The sequence below is a fragment of the Dendrobates tinctorius genome, unplaced genomic scaffold (assembly GCF_039654945.1).
Source record: "Dendrobates tinctorius isolate UK_male_01 unplaced genomic scaffold, ASM3965494v1 ptg000125l, whole genome shotgun sequence".
NCBI lineage: Eukaryota > Metazoa > Chordata > Amphibia > Anura > Dendrobatidae > Dendrobates > Dendrobates tinctorius.
The window spans coordinates 567,501-585,522 of NW_027361793.1; the positions used below are offsets into that span (position 1 = coordinate 567,501).

At 41.9% G+C, this 18,022-nt stretch overlaps 1 protein-coding gene across 4 annotated transcripts in view; it reads right to left on the reverse strand.

The window, feature by feature from the left end:
- Nucleotides 1-1,797: 1,797 nt before the first annotated feature.
- RAPH1 (Ras association (RalGDS/AF-6) and pleckstrin homology domains 1) overlaps nt 1,798-18,022 on the reverse strand; it is a 185,321-nt gene continuing 169,096 nt past the window's right edge. For 3 of the 4 annotated variants that reach the window (XM_073541863.1, XM_073541864.1, XM_073541865.1), the window contains 6 exons: nt 17,699-17,842; nt 15,750-15,860; nt 14,022-14,120; nt 13,384-13,504; nt 10,414-10,556; nt 1,798-4,093 (listed from right to left, as the gene is read on the reverse strand). In XM_073541863.1, the coding sequence (XP_073397964.1) occupies nt 2,132-4,093; nt 10,414-10,556; nt 13,384-13,504; nt 14,022-14,120; nt 15,750-15,860; nt 17,699-17,842 (2,580 nt within the window). In that variant the 3' untranslated portion in view covers nt 1,798-2,131. Of the gene's footprint in view, nt 4,094-9,905; nt 9,976-10,413; nt 10,557-13,383; nt 13,505-14,021; nt 14,121-15,749; nt 15,861-17,698; nt 17,843-18,022 lie in introns of all 4 variants that reach the window. The other variant, XM_073541866.1, reaches the window with a different exon arrangement.

Sequence of the window (18,022 nt, forward strand, 5' to 3'; positions counted from 1 at the left end):
TCACTTGTACTTTTGATTTATCCAGAAGGCTGTTTAAAGTACAATTCCATATCCAGATCTAAATCTGTGGAAAAGTAAGGGGCGGACACATCTATAGATAACCAAAGGAACACAAAGAAAAATCCATTAGCCTTAAAAAAAGAAGGGCCCTGTTTTTGTGAGGTCATTGCAGAGATGACATAAAAATGACTTCCTTTGTTAAAGGCAAAGTACTTGCCACTACTCTGTTTAGAACCAACATGTCACCACAAAGGGCTCTACTTTCCAGATCCTGCTGTTAACATCAAATCCCTTCATAGAGCAACTGCTCTCCAAAAGGTTAGCTCTAATAAGGTATTCCACAGTGAACATTAGGCAAGTTACGTCATTTTTGTAAAATAGATCCTTAACACAGCTATATAAAAAAAATAAAAATAAAAATAATAGTGGGATGATTTATCTGGCAAAAAAGAGGAGAGAAAGAATACGCCATGAAGGTTGGATGTTGGGCTGTTTTCTTCCTACTTGGTATGCAAGTGTTGAATATGTATCAGTAAGGCTACAAGGTGACATGTCACACGCAATTATGATTGTGCTGTCGTTGCATCTAATGATTTCCTATGGTGCTGTATTGTGACCTGGTGAAACTGCAGCAGTTTCTAATGTTTCAGTTGCTGGGCGCAATCAAGTCCCTTACCATAGCTTTCTACTTGCATGTGATTTATCAGCTGTTTGGCCATTTGTTTCTCAGCTCTAAAATAGTTGTACAACAGCAAATGTTTTTGGTCAGACAACTTGTATGCGAATCGCTACAGCACGACATGTTGCAATGTAGTCCCTGACTAGAAGAGTTTTTTGAGATTAGAAAACCCCCCACAACCAATATACCTAGATTGGTGAGAGTGGTCTTGCAGTCCAGTCCAATTTAAAGCAACCCCTCAGTTTAAACTGAAAATTTGACGATATGTGTGACAAATTGATAGCGAAGTCTAAGACAGCGGCCATTGTCCATTTTGGTAAAGCAGAGCGCAGAACTCCAGAATGGAGGAATGGAGAGAAGAAGCATGAAAAGGGTGTCAGGTATGTTGGCTATTTACATCCCATACAATCCCTTTTAATAGCTGGCAATATTTCTCATAGCACCAGAAGTTTCCAAGTAAGGAGATGATCTACAAGTAATTGTGCAATCATTCTAAACCCTCCTCAAAGAGAGAACTGCAAATATTGCTCTGTAAAAGGCTTGTGAAGAAATGTAAGTAACGTTTCTGGTGAAAGTAGTACAATCTTTTTACTAAATATTTCACACCATAAGCATGGGGAATCCTTGTGGAAGAAACTGTATCAAGACAAAAGAAAAAAATTTTTTAAGACCGGGATAAGACAAACTAACATCTAATGCTAGCTGCATTTGTCCATACATATAAAACAGCAGGGCACCAACAAAAGGAGAATACCTGCAGCTTCTATTTCTGCACATTAACCTGTCAGGTTAGAAGAGAAGAGGAGGCGGCTTTTATTTTTTTTCCAAATCTGAATAGGTGAAAATAAAGTTGTTTTTTTAATTTGGAGAAACTGTAAATGCAACACTACACTGTAACCCAGGAACTATAAGGAGCAGGATGTAAAGTTAACACACATGACAATAGCACCCATTTGCAATTAAGGCAGAACTCAGTTTATGACTTTCCGTAGTTACTGACCACTTTGGCAGGACCATATTACAAACTCATGAAATAATAGCGCTAAGTCTTTCTTTTGCACCATTATCATGTTTGATGGTTGTATACTATTCTTTGCACTTGACTAGAAACAGACATATTGAAATAAAACATTCTTGTTATCTTTTATTTTACAGATGCTATATTACTTACAGAATTAGATACCTATTGTAGGAATACATGCAGAAACACACTGCACACCAACATACACTACAAAAGATTTCATTATATGTAGAATATGAATAGGGATTTGGTCCTGTTGATACTGGGAATAATCATGGATCACCAGATTCTGTTTCTGTTCAGCAAAGTGCACAATGACCCTTATCCAGAAACTGCATTGCTTGATTGGAGATTGATACAAGAAGTTTAAGTAGTAGTACATTAGTCAGCCAGGTGTGCAACAAGTCCCAAACAAAAGTTTATGAAGTAGGTTACCAGTCTCTAGAAAGTTTGGTATTCTGGTCTCTTTTAGGTGGGGCTGGAGGTGGTCCCCTTCGTAATGTTGCATAGCCTGATAAATGGCTGCCTCCATAGCAGTTACCTTTTTGATGTTCACCTAAAAGTTCTGGTGGTGGAGGAGGCAGCACCATATCATCCATTGTAGCAGTAGGTTCAGGCCTTGATAAACGGGCCGAGGACAGAGAACTATGTCGAGTAATAGATTTTCGCTGTAGAGTCTTATTTAGGTCAGCAAGGAATCCAGGCTGTACACTAAGGCCAGGTTTAGGCGAAGTTGGGGCTTGAGGACTTACAGGAGCAGCTTCTGTCATTTCAGCTTGCATTAACCTCATGCTATCATTGCGTTTTGGCCTAGTTGGTGGTGGAGCCTTCTTTACAGATGATTTGGACCATGTCTGGGGCTGTGGATTTACTACTGCTACTTTTGGTGAGGTATTTCCAGAGAACAACATTGGTGGGGCATCTACCGGTGGAGGCGGAGGGGGCAGAAGCTCAATATCTGCTGGCGGAGGTGGAAATTCAGATTCAGAATCAGAAGGAGGAGATGGAAACTCTGTTGTAGGTTCTTTTGCTGTAGGCATCATTTGGGCAGAGAGATTTCCTTGTTGAAAAACCATCGGCAAGTTAACTCCTGAAAGATTAAGTTTAACTGGTTTTGGTGGAGCTGCTGGTGGGGGTAGTGAATCTTTAGAAGGAGATCCAGGAGACTCTGAAAATTTACAAACAAGGCTGTCCACAGATGTCTTCTTGGATTCGTGATACTCAGCAGAACTATTGGACTTAATACTAGAATTTCGTTGTGGAGTTGGTGGAGGTTTTTTCCCTCCAGGACTTGATGTCTTGCTTGTTTTCTTACCAGGGGAACCAGTTTTGTCTGGTGTTGGTGAAGGTGGTGGAACAGGGGATGTTGAAGGAGGGGGTGGAGGTGGTGGGGGTGGTGGAGGAAGTACTGCTAAGCTACTTTCAGGAGGAGGAGGAGGAAATTCAGGTGAAGGAACAGAAAATGGTTGCCACTTTGGTTTTGCCTTTACAGCTGGCGGAGACTGAGGAACAGCACTTGGTGTTGCTGGCTTAGCAGTATCTGATGGAGGAGGTGGTGGAAACTGACTGACAATTTGCTTAACGGAGGGCATGGCTGATTGTGGAGAGGAAGGAGGCTTAGTGGAAAAGCTTTGCTGTTTTGGTAATGTTGGAGGTGGCGTAGGAAGAGTTGGAGCTGATGTAGTTATTGAAGATTGTGGCGTTTGGGAAGGGGTAAAATGTAACTGCTTTTTGGGTGCTGTTGGTGGTCCCGTGGCTACAGTTGTTGATGGATTTAAAACAGGGACTGTAATTTTACTTAAAGGCAGAAACTGTTTAACAGGGGCTTGGAATGAAGGTGGTGGAGGAGGTGGTGGTGGCAATGGTGGAGGCGGAGGAGGCTGAGCAGTCTGAATAGTGCTATTCTGTGGGACTTGATTAATCTTTAGCGGAGGTGGTGGTGTAAACTGAGGTGTGGATGGTCCACAAGGGTTAGGTTTTAGCATCGCCATAGCAGAACCAGGGGGTGGTGGTGGTGGTGGAGGGGGAGGAGGAGGGGGTGGAGGAATTGCTCCATTTGGAGTGACAACCATTTGAGGTTTTGTACTTAGTGTAATATGTTGACTTGCTTGGGTAGCTGATGGTGCCTTGAAATGAGGACCTGGATATTGGGAAGCATTTTGTAATCTTGTGATGGTACTGTACTTTGCAAACAATATCGGGGTAGATTTGGACTGTGTGGGAAGTGGTGGAGGAGGTGGAGGGGGTGGTGGTGGAGGTGGCGGTGGAGGAGGTGGTGGTGGTGCTGCAAACGGTAAAGGTTGAGATAATGCATGTGGAGACACAGCTCTGATTTGGACCTGTGCCTGGGGGGTCAACGAAGTCAAGGGTCGTGTTAGGGTTTCAATGCGAGCCTAAAATGACAGCAGAAAAAAAAATACATGAATTTAATAAAAGTACATCAAAATGCAACAGTTGAAGAAACTATACCATAACATAGCATTGGATTAAAAGTGTGAAGTAAAATGCATAGAGGTAGGAAAACAAATTTCTGCACACAGGTACATTCTGTATGAATGTGTACTTATACCTGCCTATGCTCTGCATTAAGCACTAGCTTTAATCCCTTAATGGTGTCCAAATATGTTATCTGTGATCACAGATTGCTGTAAATGTACATCATTGTGATTGCACTGGCACAGAACAATCTTGCTGGCAGATAGCCAGGTCTACCAGACCCAAAGGCACGGTCTGATGAACTGACAGGCAATCACTTATCTATCAATTAACTATTAGTCCACACGTACCCAAAATATCTAAATTAAAAAATTCCACATGTCCCATGGCTACATAAATTGGAAAATAAACAAAAACAATAGGCTTTTGGAATGCAATGAAACAAAGCAAAAAAAAAAAGTAGCAATCCTTAAAATGTACTTCCAACAAACGAAAAAATTCATCTTATCAGAGAAACCAGCTTCCATCTCCAATTATAAAGACTTCTTTCCCTCCTTCCTGCCTCCAAAACTTACCAGCCACTGTGAAATAGCAGCTGGAGCAAGATATGGACTGCCAGTGTCATATGACACAGACCATAATCGCCTCTGGAGAGAGGAATTGTGAGTGAGTTTTACTTCACATCAGACGTTGATTCAGATCAACCCTGCTAAGCTCTGTTGTATTGCTGTGGCTCGCCCTTTGTCAATTTGCAATCCAGTCAATCATGTTGTCTCTCATATAGCGAGGGATTCCTGCTCATCACTCATTCTTTATAGCACACAATACAGAATTGTTGGATGTGAACCTAGCCTTGGGGTGAGGTATAAGACTTGTTATGCAGCTCAGCAAGATCTGTCTCCCTCTGCCTGTTGTCTCTCTCTGCTCTGGATTCCTCTGCCCCTCCATAGAGTACAATGGGCTGTGTTACAGCTCAATGAGCTTGTAATACTCTTGTCTGAGCAATAAGGATTTGTGCTGTCTTTTTTCAGAGTGGATGATAATTTCAGAAGGCATGTGAAGATTGAATGGCTCATAAGTGGTGAAATGAAGCAGATTTCTCTGATAAGATATATTGTAAGGTTTCTTATTTGCCTGTATAATTTTTTTCTACAGAGTATGTTGAAAGTACAGTTCCATTTACGAGTGGTTTACTGGGATTTAATGAAATGTGTCCAACAGCAAAAAATAAAGGTGCTAAAGTAATACAATAGCCATAAATCATATTTCAAATCCACCACCATTCCAGCATTACCTCTTTGTGGTCCCCAATGGTCCAATACAGCAATAACATTACCTATATTTTTAACTTGACCGCAGCAGCCAATCACTGGCCTCAGCGCTTATTCTGGTATGCATGGCAAGTGACTGCTATGGCCAGTGACTGGCTGCAGTGGTGCACTACATAATCAGCTGTAGAAATGGCAGAGACTATTGAAACAACAGGAGATTTAAAAGGCAAGTTATTCTTTTTTTATTTGACTACACTGCATGTGGTTATGTAAATTAAAAAAAATCCTGGAAAGCTCCTCTAATGCTTAAGGCATTTACAATGTGCAGATCTTGCATTAAAACAATTACTGTTTCCAATACTCGAAGATAAAAAAAAAAAAACAGTGATCAGTTTAGTGCAGAATTTTAAAAAGCAAAGTACAAATTAAAAGGAAACACGAATATGCATCAATAACTAATTACCGTATATGAAACAACTGCAGGGCAAAGACAGCATTACAAGTAAGGCTATGTTCACATTAGAGAAAAGGCTTTGTATGCTTTTATCTTCATTTTAATAGCAGAAATAAGGCTATGAAGAAAAGGATGATCCGGCTTAAAATTTGCATCACGTTCGTTCATTTTTATATCAATTTTTATGCACTGAAAATAAAGCAATACATTATTGTCAGTGTTTTTTTTGCCAATTTCAAATCACAGCGAGGGCCAATGGGAAAAAGACACAGAAGATTTTGTTTTTTTTTTCTCCTCTTCTGTTGTTCAATTGAGGATATCGACAAGGAGGTTTTTTTTTTTTTTTGCTCTGCGCAAGATGGGCATGCAACTCATCCTGTCCATCACATCATCCATGATTTTATATATATATATATATATATATATATATATATATATATATATATATATATACACATATACAGTGCCTACAAGTAGTATTCAACCCCCTGCAGATTTAGCAGGTTTACACATTCGGAATTAACTTGGCATTGTGACATTTGGACTGTAGATCAGCCTGGAAGTGTGAAATGCACTGCAGCAAAAAAGAATGTTATTTCTTTGTTTAATTTTTTTTTAAATTGTGAAAAGTTTATTCAGAGGGTCATTTATTATTCAACCCCTCAAACCACCAGAATTCTGTTTGGTTCCCCTAAAGTATTAAGAAGTATTTCAGGCACAAAGAACAATGAGCTTCACATGTTTGGATTAATTATCTCTTTTTCCAGCCTTTTCTGACTATTTAAGACCCTCCCCAAACTTGTGAACAGCACTCATACATGGTCAACATGGGAAAGACAAAGGAGCATTCCAAGGCCATCAGAGACAAGATCGTGGAGGGTCACAAGGCTGGCAAGGGGTACAAAACCCTTTCCAAGGAGTTGGGCCTACCTGTCTCCACTGTTGGGAGCATCATCCGGAAGTGGAAGGCTTATGGAACTACTGTTAGCCTTCCACGGCCTGGACAGCCTTTGAAAGTTTCCTCCCGTGCCGAGGCCAGGCTTGTCCGAAGAGTCAAGGCTAACCCAAGGACAACAAGGAAGGAGCTCCGGGAAGATCTCATGGCAGTGGGGACATTGGTTTCAGTCAATACCATAAGTAACGTACTCCACCGCAATGGTCTCCGTTCCAGACGAGCCCGTAAGGTACCTTTACTTTCAAAGCGTCATGTCAAGGCTCGTCTACAGTTTGCTCATGATCACTTGGAGGACTCTGAGACAGACTGGTTCAAGGTTCTCTGGTCTGATGAGACCAAGATCGAGATCTTTGGTGCCAACCACACACGTGACGTTTGGAGACTGGATGGCACTGCATACGACCCCAAGAATACCATCCCTACAGTCAAGCATGGTGGTGGCAGCATCATGCTGTGGGGCTGTTTCTCAGCCAAGGGGCCTGGCCATCTGGTCCGCATCCATGGGAAGATGGATAGCACGGCCTACCTGGAGATTTTGGCCAAGAACCTCCGCTCCTCCATCAAGGATCTTAAGATGGGTCGTCATTTCATCTTCCAACAAGACAACGACCCAAAGCACACAGCCAAGAAAACCAAGGCCTGGTTCAAGAGGCAAAAAATCAAGGTGTTGGAGTGGCCTAGTCAGTCTCCTGACCTTAACCCAATTGAAAACTTGTGGAAGGAGCTCAAGATTAAAGTCCACATGAGACACCCAAAGAACCTAGATAACTTGGAGAAGATCTGCATGGAGGAGTGGGCCAAGATAACTGCAGAGACCTGTGCCGGCCTGATCAGGTCTTATAAAAGACGATTATTAGCTGTAATTGCAAACAAGGGTTATTCCACAAAATATTAAACCTAGGGGTTGAATAATAATTGACCCACACTTGTATGTTTAAAATTTATTAAAATTTAACTGAGCAACATAACTTTTTGGTTTGTAAGATTTATGCATCTGTTAATAAATCCTGCTCTTGTGTGAAGTTTGAAGGCTCTAACTTATTTGCATCTTATCAAACCTGCTAAATCTGCAGGGGGTTGAATACGACTTGTAGGCACTGTATATATATATATATATATATATATATATATATATATATATATATATATATATATATATATATATATATATATATATATTCCATTCAAATAAATGAATGGAATCCGATATAACATCTCCACGTTGATTTTGGCCACAAAAGATAGATAAACAGCTGCTGGGTGTGAACAGAACCAAAGTTGTAAAGTGAGACAAAGAGACAAAGGAGGATGGTGCGAAGAGGCAAGTTAAGCAGAACATAACCGATATCCTTATCCTTCTCTTGCAGCCAGTGGAAAATAAAAAAAAAAAATAAAAAAAAGAAAGTAGTCCTCTGTGTCCCAGTGTGAACTCGCTCTGCCTATTAGTATTTATTTTAAGCCATTTTAATCCTCATGTACTGGATGGATTGCACTTTCACATACATCAGACAATATGTGGTTCTATGCCTAGCGTGCCATGGAACGTATCTAATACATTTCTGCAGATTGTGTGCAACTCTGACTAAGGGTAAAGCCGGAGGGCGGTCGGTGCAGGTCACGCACTGTTCTACTTCACCCCGCATTACAGACTAGCTTCCAATCAATGTTTGCAGTGTAATATTAGATAGGTTCCTGAAGGAGAAATATTAATGCACAGTGGCCTCTAAGCGGAAGCCTACTCACTGCTCAGTTACTAATTAAAGGGAGTATCCACCAACAAAGTACATTTTAATTAATAGATCTTAGAATAAGTTCCACTAAAGGGGGCTTTGCACATAGCGATATCGCTAGCAAATTCGCTAAAGCGTCACCGATTTTGTGACGCAGCAGTGGGATCGCTGGTGCATCGCTAAATGTAAAGGGGCCTTTATAGAGCGTGGCTGCAGTGTCTGTGCGGAGATGCAGAGCCGCTAATGTACAGTGCAGACCTCAATCAGTGTGTCTGCACGGACACTGAAGCCACGCTCGCAGTGTCATTGCTGGGTCCAGTCTGCGGCAGTTGTTTGGTAATGTAATGCAGACAGGAGCCAGCAATGAGATATGGAAATAATACTATGTGAGAACAGCTGAAGAGTGAGCTGTCAAAGATATGACGTTTGCAAATTGAGGGTGCGTAATAGTGTAATGGGCTCTTTAGCCATGTCAACGGTGCACCGAAGCCCCCTCATCTGCATGCAAAATAAATATTTTTTTTTATGCTAACTAAAGCATTAAAAGCTATACTATAGGTATTATTTTTATATGCGGCAAATCCCCATCATACTTGTAGAAGTGGTTTAATTAGCATAAGAGCGACAGTACGAAATGACTGTTCAAATGAAGCACAGGCGGTGCTCCCTTGACGTGGCTCTCCACCTACTTGTTTTTCACTTATCCCAACTGGCTGGCAGAAGCAAAAGAAGAATAGACATAAACAAAGAACAAAAAGTTGCATTGAAGGGTTTGACCACTCCAAGGAGGCAACGAGCGCCTGTGCTTGGTTTGAATAGTTATTTTGTGTTGACAGACTTCCTTTAACAAAAGGGACACTATGATTTCAACACTACCTATATGATTTTTATGCAACCTATTTAAAATATTATTTCAACTAAAAATGAGAGTGCAGCCACTGTGATGCTTCCTTGCTGCCTGTGCGGCAGAGATCTGATGTGGGGAGTCTGGAGTGACGCTGCTCGGCTGATGTAGGGGCTGATCACAGCATATATATGCACTACAGAGCTTGGAAGACGCAAATAATGACATTCAGGATATCCATGCCTGAGTAACTTTTGCTCTTTGTGGCACATCCACATAATTTAGCATGAAAAGGCTGGATGCCGACCACAACATATCTGGCAACATTTAGAACGAGATTTTGGCTACAAAATAAAATAATAAAGTGTTAACCAGAAGCCAGGGAATGCTTATGTTAAGGTTCATATTTTCAAGAAAGGATTAAGGATTTTTTTTTTTCTTTTAGAAAGTTAGTCTTGAAAAGTCCAGTTAACAACATCCAGGTTAAATATGTGCTTTTTGGTATGACCCCTGACCTTAATACTGCCCCGTACAAATCGCTGTGGGCTTGATGGCCTTAGCTGTGGTGGGCTTCACATTTGGAACCTGGGACAATGAGGCAACAGGAGAAACACGAGCAGTGAAACAAAATGCAAGGCGACAGAACAGAAACATGATGCAGACGTGTATATGCTCACCCCATTCAATAGAATTTCCCATGTTACAATGAGATTAAATCATTTTCATATGGTCCATCAAGGGAACTGACTGGCAATCAATTATTTGCTCAATTTACAAAAGGTTTCAGCAATGGTCTACAAACTTGCCCAGTGAAATGAGCAGATGACAACAATACAAATGGCGATGATCTCATATAATTATGCTGAAATGATGGAAAATATACAGTAATCTACATTATGGAATGGGAAATCAGGTGCGGGGGCACAGAAATCAGAGATGCAGAAACCAGCAGCCCGATAGTCATGCAGCCGAGCCGGTCATGCCCTCATTTCTTAAATAGGCATTGTTTGCAGGAGTTGCTACCTTGCTGGATTCCTCCAGCTGGGTTCCTCTCTTCCAGGCTTCGGAGAAGATGGAGCTCACAATGCTTTGGGAACGCATGTGGCAGGTGGCCAGGGAGTCAGACAGTCCACTATCTGATTGATTTGAATGGTTTGATTGGGATTCTGGAAAAGAAAAAAAAAATCCTCAATAGGATAATTAACAAAACTTGATGCCATAAAATTCACATTTATTCATCAGCAATTGTAAGGTAAGATGGCAAGGTGGTAGCTATATTGGCATCACAATCTCCCCACTCTCAGTACTAGGTATTTCTTTATTCTCCTTTGTTCCCCCTGCCATACACACCTCAGCACATCATTACCATAATTCATTCGTTTTGCAACCTAATGTGCCACCCCCTAACATAATAAAATAGAACTAACAGGACGCACATTACAGCATCACACATCCCCATAACAACTGGTCATGTGATGCACGAGGCGACATCACACGCCGCCGCCACTAGCACTCCGTCCCTTATGACCCGCTCTCCCACATGACTGATGTCACCTATTTTCGGACCCCTATGACACACGCTCCCCACATCATGTGATGCCGACATCACCCTCATCCTGCCTCTATCAGACACAGCTTGATCTCCTAACACATGCCCCAAACAAATAGCGCCTTGATACATGTGGCGCCAAGACAGGGGGCATGGCTTTTGACACATCTATTTATATAATGGCCTTGTAATGTTTTCATTTCCTATTCTGTTCAGATGTCACCGTATCCCAGAATTCCAAGCGGAGGAAGTTCACCAATCTCCATACTGGGACACCCAAGTGATGGGTGTCTCAATATGGAAACTGCTGCTGGTACCAACACTCACACACAGCCTCTTGCGCAGTACCACCAGCAGAACACCGTCGCACCACATACACACTCTATACGCCGTACGCACCACACTCACACTCTCTTGCGTGGTACCACGAGCGGAATACCGTCGCACTGCGCCTGCGCGAATTCCGCTGATCCCGGCGGCAGATGCGTGACGTGTCTACAGGCAGAGGAAGACGGTCACATTAAAGGGCTTTTCCCGCGAACAAAAGTTCATTTTAAAAATTGTCTGTGTCTGACCGTGTACGGAGCATACCACAGCTCCTGGGAAGAGGAGGAAGCAAAAGACAATACTGACATCATTTTGAGAGGTAAAATATTTCACTGACTGTTTTTAAACAATATTTTACCTCACAAAATGTATCCTCTGCGATCTCCTGCTGTAATGTCATTATTGTCTTTTGCTTCCTCCCCTGCCCAGGAGCTGTGGTATGTTCTGTACAGGGTCAGACACAGGGGTGAAAGAGACAGAGCACAGGGGGGAGACAGCTCAAATGGGATAGCACATGAGGGGAGAGCACAGAAAGGAGAGAGACAGCAGACAAGGGGGATAGCACATTGGGTAGACAGGTCAAAGAAGAGAGCACAGACGGGAGAAGTCAGCACATGAGGAAAGAGAGAATGGATAGGTGGGTGAGCACATGGGGGGGGGGGGGGGGGGAGAGAGATTCTCAACGCTGCAAAGCCTGCCCCCATCGTGACATTGCCGCCCTCCCGATACGATAGCATCGGGCCTACATCTAGTTCTCTAAATAATTGGCTTTGATAACACCACGCTACCATGGTGTACACACCACAGGAGCAGGAGCGCACACCAGGACACCATAACCAAGGTAATTCTCATGGGCCACTGCCACCATTATCCAAGAATCTTCTTGGGGTTCCTTACAGTTCTATAACTACCTCTTTACATTTTAGGAGAAACCTTTATACTTTACCCCTCCAGGAACTAACAGCACCTTTGGACAAGCTCAGCACACTAAGGTATAATCCCAGTCTTTTCAATTTTCTCACCATTTCAGTTTTTTCCTTTGTCATACTTACCCTCCCATTCCCTATCTTTTAACTACCCAAGTAGCCTCACAAACTACCTCCCCCTTATGTACTGGTAGCCCATTCTGGCCCCGTGCAATTACCTATCCTGTCCTCTGGTTTTGTGTTTTGTCTGCAGTAGTTTCCACATTTGCCTTTTTGTATGGAATTATGTTCAGTTATCCAGAGTGCTGCTTGTACTAAAGAAGGAGTAGAGACGTTCGTCTGATGATAAATCCCCATTGTGAGACAGGCACAGTACAATGTTTGCTGCTATACTCAGATATGCGTAATACTCCACTTTTGGGTCTTTTGATTGTATATATGTATTTATCATCTATATGTGCTGTCTAACAGTTTGCCTATTTCTTCTCCTCCCCTCCAGAGCGACTTTGTGAACAGACCCGGGACTGGGAAAACGCTTTGTCACATTCAGAACTTGCTTTTTATGCTTAATCTGAGTCCATGTCTATCTGCACTTGAATTTTGAGTGTGTGCGCTGAATGTACCGCACGCTATGTAGGTTTTGTATACTGCCAAAAAAAAAAAAAAAAATTGCAAACCACAACACCACAAGGCAGATTTATTTTCCTACAGAGAACTGGCATTGAAAAGTCATAAGGGTTTGCACAGTGAGTAACACTGCAATTTTGCAACTTGACATTTTTACGCTGACCCAGACCGCTTTCTGAAAGAAGTGTGGAGCGTCTTATAGGAGCATGGCCCAGGATGGCCCCATACACTCACTCCAATTTACACCACAAAAGTAGATTATAGATGATATTTTTGGGCCACGAAAGATGTGCCAAAGTCATGAGGAGGTGCATCTTACTCCAGCATACTCTGGCTTTTTGTACCCCAGTTTTGATCCAGTTGTGGTAAATTCCCCCATGTATAAAATAACCCCCTATTATTGTGTACAAGTCAAATGCATTCAACTTATGGATATAAAATATAGAATTTTACAGGTTGACAACGTCAATAGGCGCTAGGATTTCCTGCTTCATATCTGTGCAGACACAAACGTACCCCAATTATTCTGCAATAATGTGAGCGACACTGAGTTGTATGCTGTACCTGGTAAACTAGAAGAGCTGGAGCCAGATTTCATGCTGGAGCTGGACAACGAGGTCCAGTCATAAGCAGCTTCTGTCCTCTTCAAGGCCTCCTGATAATTGATGTAAAGCTGCTTCCCGTACTACAATGACAAAGAGAACATCAGCACGTAAGCCAACATATGGAAGAAAGAAAGTCAAAGCCTTAAAGCCACATGAACCCCAGTCCTATATGGAACACATATGCACTTTTGCCCTAGATGTCCAAGGAGGCGCTCTGGAAAGAAATATGGACTTGAGAATCCTGCCATGCTTCGATGTCAATGTTGAGACTTATTCCAACAGGTCACCTGAGCTCAGCTTCACAACAATTCAAGGTAACATTTGTCAGGAATCAATCTCCACCGCATAGCGAGATTCTCATGTCTTTAGCCGGGAGCCACATGCCCCGGGCCCCTCTGTGACCTGCCGTTTCCTTTGATGTCCATTTACATGTTTCCTTCAGATCATGTAGGTGATATGATCCAGAGTGGAGTAAGCAATCAGTAAGCTGATCACCAGTTCTTTCACTGTAGCTGAATAGATGGAGATAAATGTGATGAATACTTTAGCCCCTGGGCTCCAGTAAGGCAGATAAACATGAGGAATGGCATAAATTACCTTTGCTATACGGATACCATTAATCCACTGGTGTAATGTTCGGACATCGTCACAGCACAGATACTTGATATACTGAGACTTTTTCTGGATTTGTGGATGCTGTCAATAGGAAAATGAATAAAAATTTAAATCAGTTAGCAGTAAGTGTAAAAATAAAAAAAATATATAATTATATTATAAAGATCTATCACATATAAATACATCAGAATATATTAAAGGTACACTCCCATGTTGTGCCTACAAAGCGGATTTGTGTGTGAAAAATCAACTGTGTATAACACATTTTCTAATTCTCGTGTAATACAATGAATTAAAAAGAACAAACACCATGACAAGGCTAGTATAGATTAATACGGATACTTCACAGGGCTGTGGGTCAAACAGCTATCCCCTCCACCTCTTCAATACACGGAACGCTCATCTGGCCGGACGCTCCTGTGTTCTCTATGAGAGTGCAGCTGACAGACATCTCTAGTAGAAGAGTTTACTCTCAGAGAGCAAAAAGGTTAGCAGTGCAAAATCACACATGCCGGATCCTCATCTCCCCAGCCATCATCTATCAGGGGACTGTCAGGAGGTCCTCATACACATTGGACAGTCGATATCGCCAGGTTTGGCCAATGTTAATCTCCTGTGTATGGGGGTTGGTTTCATTTTCAGGGAAGGTGAACCCCAAACACTATAAAATATGTAAACTAACAAAACCAATCCACTACTCACTCTCACTGATCCAGGACAGAGAGTTTTGGCTGCAGAGGTGACATCACGTCGACTGCGCAGATTATTGTTGTAACCAATCACTGAGCTCAGCGTCTATGCCTAGGCAGACGGCACAAATCACGGATTGGTGACAGTGATGATGTGCGTTCTACTGCCAAAACAATGAGACCAGAGCAGCGACAGGGAGTGGGCCCTGGACAGAGGCAAGGAGAGCACCTTGGTCTGTTTGTTATTTCAGGTGTTTTATAGCATTTGGGGTGTCAACTTTCCTGAAAGTGGAAAACCCATTTAAAGAGATTGTCCCCTTTCATAAAACATTAGTTTCTGGCTGCAGTTTGTCGAAAAGAAAATCAAGATCAAAAATGCACTTTACTCACCCCCTCCCCGAGTCCAGTGTTGAGTGGCTGGTGCTTTTCTTAGTGTTCAGTATTGGCTAAAGTGCTGACGTCACGTCAACAGCCAATAAATGAGCTTAGCCGCTCTTCATGTTAGGAAAGAACGCTCCAATCAGATCAGCATATCTCACAGATTGGCTACCGTACTGTCGACGTGACGTCAGCGCCGTAGCCGATACCTGGAGCAGAGGTGGAGTAACAGTGCTGGACATGGGTACAGTGAGTAAAACACATTTTTATTTTGTTTTCTTTTTTTATTTATCTCTTTTTTTTTTTTTTATAAGAAATTGATTTTCTGAGTGGAGACAACTCTTATATTTGGCCCTAGATGCTGTAATGCAGCATCGTCACCACTAAGTGTCAGTATAGCCAAACAACATGGAGCCACGAGACGACTCCTGTAAGATTACGCTGCAAATTCCACTGCTCATATGAAAAACTGAAGCCTCAGTGGCCAATAAAATTCCACAGGCTGCAAATAAAACAATCCCATTGCTTCCGTAATAAACAATGTTGTTTATGCCAAGTAGATGAGAGGAATGTGTTGTATAATCTCTTTTCAGTATATTCCAGCCTACTGGGTAATTACAGGGCAGTGGTAATAAGACCTTACCTTTAATACGAGGCAGTAGTCTGTAGGAGCCTTGTACTTGCTCCGATACTCCTGACCGTAGTAAACATTGACATGATCCAGCTGAAGGAAGCAGACGAGGTCTCGAGATGCCTAATAACAAGAAGCTACTGTTAGACTGGCAAGAAATCATATCAGACAATGAAAAATACATCAATGTCTTTTTCAAGCAGATGATTTTAAGGAATAGTTTATAAAAAGAAGAGGAGATCTATTATTTATTAAAAATAAGGAAATAAATAAACAAATATGTACAATGTCTCCACCATGCTTTACTGTTTCATATTTACAATCGATCCTGAAGGACGCCAGCTGAAGGGGGGTGAGATTAGTTCACCTCTGTCGATGTACAGTATGTAGGGCTGATGTATAGCAGCAATCCTGGAGAATATATGATATTTCTATATTTCCAGAGAAGTACTTTTGTCACTGTTTTACTGTACACAAGATGCAATTTAAAAGGCATATTTCTATCTTGGAAAAAAAAATGACAAAAACTATTTTCTAATTATGGGATCGGTTCTAGGGGGCCACCAGAGGTCCAAACAATGAAGGGAGTGCAGCGCTAGTTCCTCACCAGTGACTCCATTGCTGAGAACTACATAGCTCTCTGGTTTTGTACTCCTAACTCAGCTGAATCACCATATAGTTACAGGATGGATATAAAAAGCTTAAAACACAGACTTATCGCTGAACTCTCCCGATCAGGTCCAAAAACAAGGCAACCAAGTAACCTGAATGTCAGTGATAAAAAAAAATAGGTTTATGGTGGCCCTAGGGGTATCACACCTGCCTAGTCTACAGATATAGCAAACTTCAACCGCACATTTATCACACTACATGCCAATGAAATCTAAAAAGTGCCCATTCACAGAGAAAGGTCTACAGTGACATATGAAGAAGCCATCCTAATAGTCATTATCCACCCTTTAAAAGGTCTTGCCACATGACTTGCGGTAGAAGGCTAAACCAGAATCCCCATTTGCAGACTGTTCCAAAGTTCTTGAACCTGATTAGTGCCAAATAGACAGAATGGCTGGGTGAGAGGCCTTCAGCAGGGGAAATAAGACAAAACATTTCTCCTTAAAGATAACCTCTCAGCACAATTTTGTAATGTAAAGACAAGGCTATAATACCGATTACATGGGTACCTTTGGGGGAAAAAAAAAAAATCTGCTTTGAAGTTTTTCATTAATCAGCATTTTAAATTTTCGGTGTACAGAGGTCATACTATGCACTGGGTCTTTTCTCCTCTATGTATGGTCCCCTGGACCTTCTGGTCTCTGAATGACAGGTCACTGCTGAGATTTCATAGAGAGGAGGCCGGTCATTCACAGACAGAAGGCCGGGGAATCACAGACAGAGGAGAAAGAAGACCCAGTGCACCGCAATCTAATTAGCAGAAAACTTCATATGCTAATTAACGAAGAACCACAAAGCAGATTTCGCCACCAAAAGTATGAATGTAATCAGTATTACAGCTTTACACAACAAAATCGAATGCTGACAAATTCTCTTTAAAAAGATGGTCAGGTGAGGTAGACTTACATGACTGCTACTTCCAACAGGTGGCAGTAGAGACCCAGTTCTCTTCTCCTGAAGAGGTAAATTACATATCTTATTTCCCAGGCAGCGGTTTCAGAAGAACTAGAAGCAGGTCTGTGTACCTCCAAGCTTCACTTTCCCTTCTCCAAAGAACTTTACGAGCACCAACTGTCTCAAAAATGGGAAAATCTGTAGTCTCTGAAAATAGATTTCCCCTGTGACCAGAGAATTTTGAGAATGAATGCTCAGTTCTGGAGGAGACAGGAGTGGATTTCTCTAATAAGATATATTGAAAAGTTACGCTGCTTTACGCCTTACACATGCCAATGTTATTAACGCCAAGTACAATTCTAGCTCTGTGCTTTGTGACAACAGTAAGTCCTCACCTTTGCTTTCCCTTTTGGTACATAGTAAATGCCAGATGCTCTAAGCAGGAAATATCTCTTCTTCCAGGACTTTTTTCCATCATCCTTCAGCCACAGGACACCCTCTATTTCTGGGACAGTGACAGAGCTACCGCAGAAGCATTCCTGCAGACAGAAGACAGAATTAACAAAATCCAGAAAATGTCAGTGTCTGGACTTTTCACGTTGAGCTACACCCTTACAGCTAAACTACTGTCGGTGTAGAGAAAAGTGGAAGCGAAACCTCCTGGAATGAAACCTCCTGGGATATCACAAAACTTGACATGTGTCCACCATGTGGTGCTG